General features: G+C 46.0%; 1 protein-coding gene across 1 annotated transcript in view; it reads right to left on the minus strand.

The window, feature by feature from the left end:
• Positions 1 to 1,115: 1,115 nt before the first annotated feature.
• Positions 1,116 to 15,861, minus strand: part of LOC142574434 (uncharacterized) — a 30,939-nt gene continuing 16,193 nt past the window's right edge. The window contains exons 2-4 of the mRNA XM_075683516.1: positions 3,060 to 3,132; positions 2,375 to 2,497; positions 1,116 to 1,236 (exon numbers count right to left, since the gene is read on the minus strand). Coding sequence (XP_075539631.1) covers positions 2,392 to 2,497; positions 3,060 to 3,132 — 179 coding nt within the window. The 3' untranslated portion in view covers positions 1,116 to 1,236; positions 2,375 to 2,391. The remainder of the gene's footprint in view (positions 1,237 to 2,374; positions 2,498 to 3,059; positions 3,133 to 15,861) is intronic.

The following is a 15,861-nucleotide window of genomic DNA, read 5'->3' on the forward strand; positions in this document are numbered from 1 at the left end:
GCTGTGTACCGAGACAACACCAGCTTCCATGAGCAATTTTCTGGATACACAGCTGTATTTGTGGACCCACTGCATGTTATACAACACGACACTTAATGGTGAAATGATCTGATTGTGCAAACTCGTGACACAAAGTTCAATAAAGACTTCTTGAGCAATCGTATTAAGAGATGTGTACTTTTTATAGATTTTCAGTACCAATGTTCATAGATGGAAGTGGCTAACTTATGGTGAACTCGACATAATTTTTTATCCATTTAATTTTCATTTTAGAATTGAACCACGCGCTGGCTACAAATCCTTTACCATCTCAGTTTTATCATACCGTGCTCGGCTCTGCCGATAGTTGAACACTCTTCGTGCATCGTTGAGCTGCTTTGTCGGAAACGGGCGCATAAAATCGGTGCGCAGCTGGAATGCCACGTCCTCAATGAAAGTGAAAGGCGCAATGGTGCCTGTTGTTCCTGGAAGTCGAGCACAGGCAGGCACAGAGAGGCGTTTTTGTTGGAGGGCTCTTCCAAATGTGGAGTTCTGGAAGATACCGCCATCACCATGGCGGCCTTCTGCTCCAACATCTATCAGTATGTGCTTGTAGTTGCTGTCGACAACAGCCATGAGTACAACTGAAAAGGAGCCCTGAAATTGGCATTCAAGAATTACACCAGAGGCACAAGTACGCCTATCGTAATTCAAGGGTGACAGGTAGCTAATAAGCAAAGCGAAAGAGTATATTTATAACTATTAGGTGCATCCACTACATTGGTTTACACACAAAGGTTACATGCGATGAGGATAACTGAGGGGCAGCAGTTGTATTGCAGTCTCGCGAGCTCTGGCGACATGCATTTTCTGTACTGAAACCAAATTGTAGAGTTGGCAAATACAAAAGTGCCTGCATTTGTTTATATAAATATGTAAAACAGCAACACAGTGTGTGTAGTACTGCTTGGATAAATGCAAGCTTTCAATAAAGAAAACTATGAATGAAAGCATTAAAATTGGCATCAAGTAGTTGGCAGCAACTGTGAATCCAATCACACTAGCATAATTATTTCAGTGGTGTTCGCACACCTTACACATGCATAAATTTACCTTGTAGTTGTAGTACAAGCTGCCAGAATTCCGAGGAGCAACTATGCCAACATGCTTTCCATCAACTGCTCCCAAGCAGTTTGGGAACTGCCACTGCGCGGCGAAACCATCGGCAATCTGTGCCCACTCATACGCGCTTGGTGCCTGGAAATACCCCAAACAACAAGTACTGCTCCTGTGATTTCCTAATACAAAAGGAACAGTGGAAATTCAGTTGTGATTGTGCAATGTGTGTGATTTGTCTCTTTTATGTACTCCAAATTTGTAAAAAGAAGATCAATATAATTCACAATGAAGTAATTGCTATCATTGTAGTGTCAAGACTGGCTGCCTCTAGATAATTAATAATTTGTAGAGGTTGGCGAACATTCGAAGTTTCAGATATGATAGAAATTGCGCAGTAGCTATTCGTATTTGAAAATTAACTATTTGGTGTGTATTTTGAAGTATGAAAACTAAATAAATATTTCGCAATAATGAACTGTTACAGTTTCGTTACTGTTCTTCGTCTGCTAAACAAAGTGTTGTGTGGCAGAATTTTCAAAATTGAAACAACAGCAAAAGTTTTCGAAGTAATGCAGAAACAAATTGGCTAATGCAGGCTTTGTTTTTGGTTTTGCAGCTGAAGCCTACGTGACAACCTGTGATTTATGCTTGTAGACTGTCATTTAGTCTTTTTTGGCAGCATAGTTATGCGTCCAGTTCTATCTTTTACACTACCATAAGCGATGTTTTTTGGAAAGGGCCCTATTACACATGTCTACAGCACACAATTCCTCCAGCAGCTTCTTTTTTCCACAACTTCTGATATTTTTTAGGCAACCATTTATTCGGTACTTCTGCAAAGCCAGTCATACCGCAGCCATTCATTCCTAGAAATCTTGTTTCCAACCAGGCCCTCAAATTTTCAGACTATTTGTGCAGTTTTCTCAATGACAATCGTTTTTGAAATTGATCCTAATTAACCCTGGTAGCCGTCTTCATTTCATTAGTCAGTATGAGTATGGCCTCTAGTAATATCAAAGCAAATATTGCTGTTGTAAATATATGAGTCTCCATTTAACTAATCAATATTCGATTGACATCCAACAAAGTTGATATTCGCCTACCTCTAAAAATTTGTGCATGTAATATGCATAATTAAGAGTTAAGATTATATGTATGTTGTCATCGGAACAAAGTAGAAACGTATGAAGACTGATAAAATAAGCGCCAAGTTTACATGCACAGCAGTATCTTAACATGTGTACCTGCAATGTCCCTCATAGCTGTGTGACATTACCTTCATGTAGTGGTCTTTCAGCTTTGCCCAGATTGCTCGACAGGCCACATGAGTCTAGCCGTCTCAATCCCCACACGATAAGCCAAGGTAACTTCTTTTATGTCGTGCCCGGATGCCAAGTAGCTGGAATGCAAGTTGGAAAAAAAAATTAGTACCCATTTCTCAGTTGTTGTTCGCACGTTAAGAAGACATGACTTTTCTTGACAATGATTTTCATGGTTATGGAGGCACTCTTTAAGTGTCATATGATCAACATTTAATTTGCGCAGGTTAACTACCACCTGCATGTTTTACAAGTTGTGCAAAGTCAAAAGCACTGAGGCAGCTTTTGTGTGATGCCATTTGATGGCAAAGTTTTACAATTCAGTTAGCTCATAACTGCTACACTGGTGATGCACTAAGTGCGCACTTTTAATCGCTGTGATATATATATATATATATATATAAATAAGTGTTTCTTTTTTCACACGCATTGTCAGTTGCTTCGCTCTTTATTTTGTCTTGCTTCAATGTTTTGTGACCCCTCCCTGCTTTGGCTGCCAAAAGGCAGCTGGCAATATTATGTAAATAAACAAAATAACTCATACTTTAAATGACAAAGAAATGATGTTTACTCTTTAGGCCGCACATTTTGTATTCCTTCAATCGCATATTATTTTTGCAGGGGCAACTAGCCTTTACAAACCTCAATGCTACAGCAAGTCGTTCTCCAGGCTCCAGGGGTTCTCGAATGTGGGGCTGCCGTGTGAAGTCCTCTGCTACAAAGGCGAAGAGCTTGTCAAAGAGCTGCGGCGTCATGCGGAAAAACTTATAGAAAAATTTATGGTCACCCTGACACATCCGCTGCATCTGTAAAAAAAGGTGCATTATTACCTGACAGAAGGCCCGTGCCCTACCCACCTACACACGCAAGTATCAGGAGCTGTACACTTTTAATTGACACACATGGATAGCCACTAGTCATGATTAACTTCACCCCTGCATTGTTTATATGCTCGAATATAAACAGTTTGTCGGCAAACGGGACAACCAGTAAATGTTAGATTAAACAAAAATTGTGCGGCCACTACCAAGAAACTTGCGAAAGCAGTGGCATAGCCCTTTAACCTGCCAGGTCACAATTTAATTACATTACACTTCATATTCTACAGTCACACTTCCTAGAGGCAGGAAATATAAGAAATAATATCTCATCCACAAGTTTAATATTTAACCAACAAGTATAATGTTTCAAAAGGTGCTGTTGAATCCATGTGCTATACTAATGGCACAAATAATACTAGCAGTCCTTAACTTTTCTGTAGGGGTGCGCAAATACCGAATAGTAGATTTAGAACTGAATATCCATTCAAATGAAGAAAAAAAGAGGGTGGATATCGAATAAAACATCAAATAGCAGAAAATTTATTACAAAACCTAATCCTTACAAATTTTGTGCAAGAAAGGAGGGTGCTATACAAGCTCTCTATATAGTATGGTCTGCTCTTAATGAAGGGAGCTCCAAATTAGGATTCCAGCACTGGCTACACCTTAGTTCTAGCATATGAATGTCTGGAAAATACATTTAATAATAGACTGTCTGTTGAATAGAATCAAGTGCTTCTCCCCTTCTGAAGCTGAAGAATTAGTGAAGGCATGTGCTACTGCATACGCCTACAAGGGTTAGAGAACTGTTAAAGCGGCGTAAAGTATCGTCACCGCGTATCTAATACACGATCTGCATGCTAATCAGCCCGACCTTCGCCCATACTTTCGCGCTTTCCGAAATACGCCATGCTCTTGTCGTGCCCTCTGTTCGCGTACGTTGCGTTATCGCTTCCATCTGTCCTGTCAACCTGGGCGAACCTTGTACCGACCACGCGGTGCCGTTCTCGAAATAGTGGCGTTCGCGCGCTGTGTGCGAGATCCCCGCATAACTATTTTAACATATTCACTTGTGTTTCCTATGCGCGCATTAAAAAACGCTGGTAAGGAAAGTAACTGCTGCCCTGAGGAAGACAAGACACCATGTCCTAACGTTGGCTCCTTGTTCTACCACTGTCGATAATCGAAAGGAAAGCGGTTACTCACAGCCGTGTAGTAAAGTCCTTCTTTACGCCGTTGAAAGACGGGCCGGACCCACCAACGTCGCTGCAGACGCTTTCTGCGCTCCCGCCGCCTTTGCAAAAGCAGCAGCAGCGAAAGCTTCTGTGCAAGAAGCAGAAGCTTCAGTCTTATGTCGTACATCGCGGACAGAGAACCCTGAAGCTGGCGAAGCAGGCGGATAAGAAAAATCTCGACAGCAACGTCGTGCGGGGTCGCGCGCAGATTGTCAACTGCAGTCGCGGACTCGCGCAAGGTAAATATACCTGGTAGCGAAGCTTCCATAGGAGCCCATACGTTCAAGACATGGCGGTCCATCGGCGGTTCATGGGGCTTAGCGCCATCTGTATGTGGTGGGAACACTTCCGGCGGAAGAAAAAATAATGTGACGCCATGTCCGTTAAAAGCAGAACTGACGTCATTTTGTTTTCGAAGGCGCGAAATTTGTTTTGTTGTCCTTCCTTTGGAGCTATATATTCAAATGCCCCGCCATTCGACTTGATGGGCGTTTCGAGCTTTCAGCATGGAAAGCGATGCAGGAAGAGGCCAGCCGTACGGTTGTCGAAATCGCATCCCTACACAGAACATACTTTCTTTGGACGAAAGCTTTAGGTGTAGAGTGCTGATCCTATTGTCGGACGCCAAGCCCGTCGGCCAGCGCAGTCTCACGAAAACAACTACACAATTATCTGGCGGTCGTAACCCACTCCTTTTAACTGAACAGATTAAGAAGCGATGAAGCTACCCGCGTCACCAAATTCAGACAAACTTCGACAAGCAAGAAAGCACAAACTGTGAGGGGGGCGTATTTCAACAGGTGAACTTTACGAGTGCGCCTTTCCGCCCATTTCAAGACGTGCATTGCATTGCGAGTGATAGTGGCGTCAACGCCCCCTGTAGCGATGGGCGCTGAAAAGAAATGCATTTATTAATAATAATAAAATTAAACTTGTATTTTCTTAACTCGTCACGAATATATAAAAATGACTAGGAATTTTATTTTCGTTGAATGAATCTAACTGTGTCTCTTTTGAATTAAAAAACGCGTTTTTCTTTCCCAATGTTTGTTCCCTCCAAACATAGTCGCGCTTCAATCGCTGCTCCCATAACCCCCCATGCTGATGTCGGTGACAATCTGTACTGAACCGCTTTTCGCCCGAAGCTTCGCGACCTATTTGAATCGACCTTGACTCGCGGGCGAGCAGACGCTATCATGTGCTATCGCGCGTGCGGATCGGCAGTGGTGATGTTGATCATTGATGTAGCTTTGCTTACCGTAACGATGTGTAGATAAAACGGCGTACATTTCTCAACTCAAAAACAATGTTGTAGCTCTAACATCGATAAATTAAATAGAAAGATTAGTCATAATGAAATTGAGAATAAACTTTTCTCAAACCCAAACACAAACGTTTCCGCCGACGCTGGCCTGTCAGCCCTGTGCTCCGCGCAGTGAGACGCGCACAAGTGCGCGTATTGTGTGGCTGGTCGCCCTTCCCTTCATCACCCGCGTACGCGCTCGCAGACGCGGACGCGTATCCCGTGCTACGTGTGGTTGGGCCTTAAGTTCAGCGCTACGACGCCCCGCGACTTCTGCAACACCAGTCAGAACTTTGCCTCTGAAGGTATATGGGACAGACTTTCTCGCGCCTGCGGCGCTGGTGCTGAGTCACCGGCAGCCTTTCAGCCACCTGCGTTCAACCGCGGTTGCTAAGGCACTCTGCCTTCTAGATATTCAATATATGCGGGCCGGGTCTACTACTACGGTCGCTGTATACTGCTCCCACAGAAATATTTGCGATGTTATTTACATCGCCGTCAGGCGCGAGAAAGCGATCGCCCCGACTGACTTAGCACGAATGCCGCAGGTGCGAGACAGTCTGTCGGGCACCAGTGCCCGCTGCTATTTACCGCGCCGGCAGCGAGCGTGCGAGCGTGAACTCGACCACACTCCGCAACGCCGGCACGCCTAGGCACAAACGCCAAGAAACCTCCTCCGTAGGGCCAAAAGCTCCCAAATTTTCTCTCTCGCGCTCGCTCTTACTCGCGCCTGCGCACAAACGGCTGGCGATCCCTCAAATGAACGTCTCGTTATGAGCGGGCGTCTGTTAGCGAGCGTTATCGCGGGCCTCAGAGACAGTGACAGATACTATGGTAAGCTCAGAGGCGGCAGCACGTGATCTAAGTTGCAGGCGTTCGCCATAAGAGGCGCCAGTTGCCTTTTCATGGATTTTGGTTTTGATTTTGTGGCGAATGGACGTGCTATGCGGGGCTCCGTGGCGGCGACGAAATTATAAGTTGTTGTGCATGCTTTGAGCTTGGTTCTGTTTTTGATTTGCTGTTTTTTGCCTTTAAATAGTAATTGAGAGGTATTTCTTCTTCTTTCTTTTTTGACTCTCGTATTTCGGGTGTGGAGAGCTTCGCGGGTCCGCGAAGCTCTCCACATCCCCGTAAGGAGCCTGGTGGTGGTCGTGTGCTGACGATGCCCTCTCGGTGAGCGCATATTTCCCCCCTCATCTTTTAAGAGATTCAATACATACAAGCATTTGTCTCGCGAACCAGATTTATTTCAAGGGAATTTTCCACGTCTCAATTATTTCTCTCGTCGTATTCGAGTGCTCATTGCCGTGTTGTAGTTTGTTAACGAAGCTTCCCCTCAAGTCTAAATATTGTAAGGCAGTTTGTCGTGTGCGTATCATGGCCACGCATGCTTATATCGACTTTCCGTTTCTCTACCACGGTTGCGCTTTAAAACCACGGCGCTGCAAGTTTGCTTTCCTTTCCTTCCCTCTTCTCCGCCCTTAAACTGGCTCTCTTAACTACTACACGCAGAGACAAAGAAACAGCACGCGCATGCGATCGCATAGATGAGATGAATACATATATATAGAAAAGCATCAGTCATAGCTCTCGAAGTATAATATAATATAATATAGAATAGCTCTCGAAGATAGCTATTCCGGCGGCTAGCTTCCCACGCTATGCGTGCCGTCCTCGCACCTGTTAAAGCTTTTCCTAGACGCTAGAGCTATACTATTCCTACGCAACCTTGAGCGATCGGAAAGCGCGTTTTCCACGCCTGGCCGGCGGAGAGGGGAGGCTTCGTTCCGGCCGCGAAGCTCTCCACATCCCCGTAAGGAGCCTGGTGGTGGTCTCGTGCTGACGATGCCCTCTCGGTGAGCGCATATTTCCCCCCTCATCTTTTAAGAGATTCAATACATACAAGCATTTGTCTCGCAAACCAGATTTATTTCAAGGGAATTTTCGACGTCTCAATTATTTCTCTCGTCGTATTCGAGTGCTCATTGCCGTGTTGTAGTTTGTTAACGAAGCTTCCCCTCAAGTCTAAATATTGTAAGGCAGTTTGTCGTGTGCGTATCATGGCCACGCATGCTTATATCGCCTTTCCGTTTCTCTACCACGGTTGCGCCTTAAAACCACGGCGCTGCAAGTTTGCTTTCTTTTCCTTCCCTCTTCTCCGCCCTTAAACTGGCTCTCTTAACTACTACACGCAGAGGCAAGAAACAGCGCGCGCTTTAGATCCTATAGATGAGATGAATATTTACAATTATTATTAGGGTTATAATTATATTCGAGTGCTGATTGCCGTGTTATAGTTTGTTAACGAAGCTTCCCCTCAAGTCTAAATATTGTAACGCAGTTTTCCTAGTCTCTAAAGCCGCTCGAGTTCACGCTGCTCCTCTGGCGGCCATTTTTCCAAGAAATTATGCCTTCCACCTTCCAAAATCGACTGTCGCGGACAACACCAGCCCCTTTCCACATAAGTATGAGGCTCGGAGCAGGAGCTATAGCGCTTGAATGTAACCGCTGGCTTGACGAACCAACCGACTGAGCTACCTTTCCGAGCAACACTGAAGGATCACGAGTTCAAATCACAAGTTATGTTCCTTTTTTTTCCCTTTCTTTTTTTTTATGTCTTTTCCTTCATTTTATCACTGTACGGAAACCCTCCTAAAAGAAAAAATTATATATCCTCAATTATGTGTGGCCACACATGTGCAGGTCATAAATACCAGGTTCTCTAGCCGAGTGCCATCCATGCGGTATAACCGAGCTCAGATTGGCCCACCTTGACTGATCAAATTGGGCACCACTGTAGGTTAAATGAGGCGTACAACTCCTGCGGGACCCGCCGTGGCTGCTCAGTGGTCATGGTGTTAGACTGCTGAGCACGAGGTCGCGGGATTGGACCCCGGCCACGGCGGCCGCATTTCGATGGAAGCGAAATGCGAAAACACCCGTGTACTTACAATTTGGTGCACGTTAAAGAACCCCAGGTGGTCGAAATTTTCGGAGTCCTCCACTAAGGCGTGCATAATCAGAAAGTGGTTTTGTCACGCAAAACCCCATTCTGCAATTTTTAATTTAACTCCTGCGGGGACGGTAGAGTATCCGTCTCCAGTGCAAAAGGACCGTGATTCAAATCCCGGTGCAGCGCAATTCTCCACCGGAAAATACAAAAAAAAAACGTGTGTTGAGAAAATTGCACAAACAGGCCTGGAGTGCGGCCTGATCCCGGTGACCAGAACCGGTAACGCACTCTCTCACCAGAGCAGGATTGGCCACCCTGGTGCAGTACTGGGCCACAACCTCCTATATGAATACAACAATCAAACCCCGGCCCTCAGTCCCCAGCAGCCGCGAAGCAACTGACCACGGCGGCGGTCAGATCTGTGACTCTGCAGATGGTGCTAAGAATACCTGGCTCCGGACAGGCTGCCATTGGAATCTGAACCTGGCAACGTTTAACGTTAGAACGCTATCTAGCGAGGCGAGTCTAGCAGTGTTATTGGAGGAATTAGAGGGTAGTAAATGGGATATAATAGGGCTCAGTGAGGTTAGGAGGACAAAAGAAGCATATACAGTGCTAAAAAGCGGGCATGTACTGTGTTACCGGGGCTTAGCAGAGAGACGAGAACTAGGAGTCGGATTCCTGATTAATAAGGAAATAGCTGGTAACATACAGGAATTCTATAGCATTAACGAGAGGGTGGCAGGTCTTGTTGTGAAGCTTAATAAGAGGTACAAATTGAAGGTGGTACAAGTCTATGCCCCTACATGCAGTCATGATGACCAGGAAGTCGAAAGCTTTTATGAAGACGTGGAATCGGCGATGGGTAAAGTCAAAACAAAATACACTATACTGATGGGCGACTTCAATGCCAGGGTAGGCAAGAAGCAGGCTGGAGACAAGTCAGTGGGGGAATATGGCATAGGCTCTAGGAATAGCAGAGGAGAATTATTAGTAGAGTTTGCAGAACAGAATAATATGCGGATAATGAACACCTTTTTCCGCAAGCGGGTTAGTCGAAAGTGGACGTGGAGGAGCCCGAATGGTGAGACTAGAAATGAAATCGACTTCATACTCTGCGCGAACCCTGGCATCATACAAGATGTAGACGTGCTCGGCAAGGTACGCTGCAGTGACCATCGAATGGTAAGAACTCGAATTAGCCTAGACTTGAGGAGGGAACGGAAGAAACTGGTACACAAGAAGCCAATCAATGAGTTAGCGGTAAGAGGGAAACTAGAGGAATTCCGGATCAAGCTACAGAACAGGTACTCGGCTTTAACTCAGGAAGAGGACCTTAGTGTTGCAGCAATGCACGACAATCTCATGGGCATCATTAAGGAGTGCGCAATAGAAGTCGGTGGTAACGCCGTTATACAGCAAACCAGTAAGCTATCGCAGGAGACGAAAGATCTGATCAAGAAACGCCAATGTATGAAAGCCTCTAACCCTACAGCTAGAATAGAACTGGCAGAACTTTCTAAGTTAATCAACAAGCGTAAGACAGCGGACATCAGAAACTATAATATGGATAGAATTGAACAGGCTGTCAGGAACGGAGGAAGCCTAAAAACAGTGAAGAAGAAACTAGGAATAGGCAAGAATCAGACGTGTGCGTTAAGAGACAAAGGCGGCAATATCGTTACCAATATGGATGAGATAGTTCAAGTGGCTGAGGAGTTCTATAGAGATTTATACAGTACCAGTGGCACCCACGACGATAGTGGAAGAGAGAATAGCCTAGAGGAATTCGAAATCCCACAGGTAACGCCAGAAGAAGTAAAGAAAGCCTTAGGAGCTATGCAAAGGGGGAAGGCAGCTGGGGAGGATCAGGTAACAGCAGATTTGTTGAAGGATGGTGGTCAGATTGTTCTAGAGAAACTGGCCACCCTGTACACGCAATGCCTCATAACCTCGAGCGTACCGGAATCTTGGAAGAACGCTAACATAATCCTAATCCATAAGAAAGGGGACGCCAAAGACTTGAAAAATTATCGACCGATCAGCTTACTGTCCGTTGCCTACAAAGTATTTACTAAGGTAATCGCAAATAGAATCAGGAACACCTTAGACTTCTGTCAACCAAAGGACCAGGCAGGATTCCGTAAAGGCTACTCAACAATAGACCATATTCACACTGTCAATCAAGTGATAGAGAAATGTGCAGAATATAACCAACCCTTATATATAGCTTTCATTGATTACGAGAAAGCGTTTGATTCAGTCGAAACCTCAGCAGTCATGGAGGCATCACGGAATCAGGGTGTAGAGTAGCCATATGTAAAAATACTGGAAGATATCTATAGCGGCTCCACAGCCACCGTAGTCCTCCACAAAGAAAGTAACAAAATCCCTATAAAGAAAGGCGTCAGACAGGGAGATACGATATCTCCAATGCTATTCACAGCATGTTTACAGGAGGTATTCAGAGGCCTGGAGTGGGAAGAATTGGGGATAAAAGTTGATGGAGAATACCTTAGCAACTTGCGATTCGCTGATGATATTGCCTTGCTTAGTAACTCAGGAGACCAATTGCAATGCATGCTCACTGACCTGGAGAGGCAAAGCAGAAGGGTGGGTCTGAAAATTAATTTGCAGAAAACTAAAGTATTGTTTAACAGTCTCGGAAGAGAACAGCAGTTTACGATAGGTAGCGAAGCACTGGAAGTGGTAAGGGAATACATCTACTTAGGGCAGGTAGTGACCACGGATCCGGATCATGAGACTGAAATAACCAGAAGAATAAGAATGGGCTGGGGTGCGTTTGGCAGGCATTCTCAAATCATGAACAGCAGGCTGCCACTATCCCTCAAAAGGAAAGTGTATAACAGCTGTGTGTTACCAGTACTCACATATGGGGCAGAAACCTGGAGGCTTACGAAGAGGGTTCTGCTGAAATTGAGGACGACGCAACGAGCTATGGAAAGAAGAATGATGGGTGTAACGTTAAGGGATAAGAAAAGAGCAGATTGGGTGAGGCAACAAACGCGGGTAAACGACATCTTAGTTGAAATCAAGAAAAAGAAATGGGCATGGGCAGGACATGTAATGAGGAGGGAAGATAACCGATGGTCATTAAGGGTTACGGACTGGATTCCAAGGGAAGGGAAGCGTAGCAGGGGGCGGCAGAAAGTTAGGTGGTCGGATGAAATTAAGATGTTTGCAGGGACAACATGGCCACAATTAGTACATGACCGGGGTAGTTGGAGAAGTATGGGAGAGGCCTTTGCCCTGCAGTGGGCGTAACTAGGCTGATGATGATGATGATGATTTCGGGTGCGCGGGTGTGCTACGTGTACTTTGGTTTTGCGGGATTGTTAGAGCGTCCTTTCGCGCCACGTGCTTCAACACGTGCAGCCGGTTGGGACGTTGAATGTTTGTAGTCTTTAAATGGTAGCTTGGAGGTGGCATGATTAATAGCTATTAAGTGGTTTTACTGTGCATGTTTTTGGTAGGAAAGTGAGAGCGTGGCCGCGTGGTTCAGCGCGTGCGAGAGCGTGTCATACCTTCGGTCTCCGCGGCATTGATTGCTTTGGAAACAGTGCTGAGAGTTGCTTTGCGACATTTTGAGGATTTGGATCCTGTGCGTATCGGTTCTTGCTAAAAGGCACGTGCTCTGCATTGATATAGTGGTATAGTATCGTAGTATTTGCATCAGTAGTAACAATATTATAGTATTTGCAAAAATCCGGGCAATACATGGCGAGAAAGCCGGTAAAGCAGGCAGTGCGCCGGGGGTCTTTCAAGGCAGATGAGGATACGGATGAGAATGGATAAGGCATCGAAGCAAGTGGCACACAATGTGATGTCGATACTATACTGCAGAAAATTTAGGCTTTCCAGGAAGAGTTTGTCAAACAGGTGCAAGAGCTCAAGAATGAGCTAAACAGGGAGCGTGATGCACGGAAGGTAGTTGAAAAGAGACTTGAATCAGTCGAGGAAAAGCTGAACAGGGCCGCCATTGTGAACGAGAATGTGCGTGACAATGGAACGCAGACCTCCGACGCAACTGGCGAGGGAGTGTCACCAGGCTACGTGGAATTCGTGCGGCGTAATGAAGTGTTAGCTGGAAAGAGCGGCCGCTACCTAGAGGCCGCCGCGCGGAAAAAGCAGGAGCCCAGGGGACAATGCCCCTTGACGAGTTCGAATCACGCGGAAAAGGACAAAGGGAAGCAGCGAGATGTAGGAGAGAGTGAAAGGGTGATTACCGCCGGCGACTCAGACATGGCTAGTTGCTGAAAAGCAATTGTGGAGAGGGAGAAATGCGATAGAAGAGTGGTGGTAGGGACATTTCCAGGGCGGACACTGGGTTCTGTCATGGAGCGAGCAAAAAAAAAAAGAGCTCGCGGAAAATGTCCACGTGCGCAACCTTGTCATAGTAGCAGGGGGGCTAAATGACGTCCTGAACAGGAAAGGGAAAGGACTAGCCCAGCGCTTGGCGAAGGGGGTGGACGACTTGCGCGAGCTATCCCCTCGGGTGCAGATCGTGGTGTGCACGGTGCCGGAGGTGTCTGTATGTGACAGTCACGTACAAAGAGCTGTAATGGCTGCTAATGAGGCAATATGGAAAATGAGCCGAGAGAAAGGCTTCGAGTTGGTCGAAGTAAACAGGGAAGTGAGAAGGTGTGGTGGTTTTAAATGAGACGAGATTTACTTCAATTACAGGCTGGCACGAGAAGTGGACTGGCGAATTGGTGGTCGCGCTGTTGCTTTTTTAGGGGGCCCGCGGGCGCTCAGGAGGCCAGAGTAGAAAGTCCTGAAGAAGGTCCCCTAGGGGAACCTCAGAAGAGCATCGCCGTCGATAGCAAGAGAAGGAGGAAAGCATGAAAGAGAGCTCGCCATGCAATGCGTTACATAAACATGCAGGACGGCAGAAGGAAGGAAAAGTGGGCAGAGAATGAGGAGCAGTTAAATAGAGAACAAATAGGGGTGTATGCGTTTACAGAAACGCTCCTTAGAGACCCAGAAGAGCCGCCAGTCATTGAGAATTATGTTTGGGAAGGGTGCAACAGAACTAGGTCAGTAAGAAAGGGAGGGGGAGTCGGTATGCTCATCCGTCGGGGAGCCAAATGAAAAAGAGTAAATTCAAAATGTCAAGAGCATCTTTGGTTATCAGGTACAATGAGTAGGATAGAAACCTGGCTGGGCGTTACGTACTGATGGACCGGTGATAATTGCACAGAGAAGAATAAAGCGCATAAGCGCTGAACATAGTTGGTAACATACAGGAATTCTATAGCATTACCGAGAGGGTGGCAGGTCTTGTTGTGAAACTTAAACTCAACAAAATGAAGGTTGTACAGGTCTACGCCCCTACATGAAGTCATGATGACCAGGAAGTCTAAAGCTTTTATGAAGACGTGGAATGGACGTCAGACTCTCGAGTTTTGCAAGACGCGTAGCGCCGCCTGCCGGTGCGAAGAGGCAGTAACTGGGTAGTGCGAAGCCTGACTCCCTTGCTAAGTTGCCTATGCAGCTAGCGACTGTGAAACAACGATTTAACTAGATTTTGGTCCATATGGCGAGTGTTTTGCGCATTTAACACCCAGACAGAGAGCTATGAATTTCTACGCTAGTCGGACGCGCCGCCGAACTGCCATAAAGCGCTTGCTGGCTCATTCGTCAGACTGATGGCGGAAACGACGGCAACCGCGATAGCTCCGCGCGCTACGAAGAAACGCCGCAATCGACGCTACTGTTGTGTTGTAAATTGCAGTGAACGGGAAGGACCGAATAACAACGTTCAGTTTTGCCGATTTCCATCGCGATCGTATGAAGGGGAAAGGCGAGAGCGCTGGATACGGGCCGTTCAACCTGTTGGGTAATCGGATTACTTGCATTCCCCACAGCACAGCGGCTCGCATGAGAAAGTGCGACAATTTTTTTCTTCTGTAATTGTGTTGCGTAGCCCTGACGGAGGACTGTGGTAACCAAGCGAAAACTGAAGAATCTGCAGCTGCCACTTCGTTGGTAACAGAAAAAAACAACGTTGCGAACCATCCTGCTTATGTGCCATCGATATCTCCGCCTTTTAACAGACGTCCGCCTCCGCTTAACTCAACAAGTGGAACGGAGAGATTTGGCAGGTCACTTTTACCAAACATTTTGGTTCGTTTATGAATTCAAAATCCTGCTCTAGAGCATTGTAGTATCGCGAACTCATTTCTACTTTCGGTATTTTGTATGTCCTGCGCCGATACAACAAGCACGCTTCGCAATGTGCTGAGCCTGCTCGACTGCGTTTTACAAATGTGAGCAATAAAGTTCTTGTAGAAGCACTGGATGAGTAATTGCGAAATAACGCACGTGTGTAAAGAAAAGAATGTCGCGTTTATTTACATTTATTTGTGCGCGCTTGTTGCTCGAAGCGTCTGCAAAAAGTTCAAATGAAGGTACTGGGCGACGCTGTAGCTCCTGCGAGAAAGAAAGATGCAGCGCGTAGGCACTGTAGGAAGCTTACTTTCGTTATGATCGCACGCTATTTGCTGCCTTGGAAAATGTTTTCTGTTTGTTGCCCTGCAAAAGGCTATGAAAGGATTTACTCTTTGTAAATAATTGCGAGACAAAACATTACGATAAAATACATAAAAATATAGGAGATACTTAATAAGTCTTGTGTTCAGGACATATTCAATATGAACCAATTTGAAATGCTTAGATTTTTATGCTGATATGCCTATAGACAAACCTGATGCTCTCTGTACTTGCGATTTGCAGCACGCCGAAATAACACTTGAGCCTTTATTTTATATTGTACACGTACTTCGCCCTGCTGAGCTTCCTTTCCGAAGCGTGGACGGGCGGAAGAAGCTTTCCAGGTCCTTGATTTTTAGGAAACCGTGCCTCAACACAAAACGAAAGAGAAGGGTCCATTGTGGCCTGTGCACCTTCGCTTGCGGACAGCTCTCCTTGAACTACTCAGTTCGCGCCAAGGCTCCGATGGGGGCGCTGGTGACAGGTTTTTCCGCAGCGCCGCCTGGGCAGAGTCTGACGTCTATCGGTGATGGGTAAAGTCAAAACAAAATACACTATACTGATGGGCGACTTCAATGCCAAGGTAGGCAAGAAGCAGGCTGGAGACAAGGCAGTGGGG

The sequence above is a fragment of the Dermacentor variabilis genome, chromosome 3 (assembly GCF_050947875.1).
Source record: "Dermacentor variabilis isolate Ectoservices chromosome 3, ASM5094787v1, whole genome shotgun sequence".
Taxonomy (NCBI): domain Eukaryota; kingdom Metazoa; phylum Arthropoda; class Arachnida; order Ixodida; family Ixodidae; genus Dermacentor; species Dermacentor variabilis.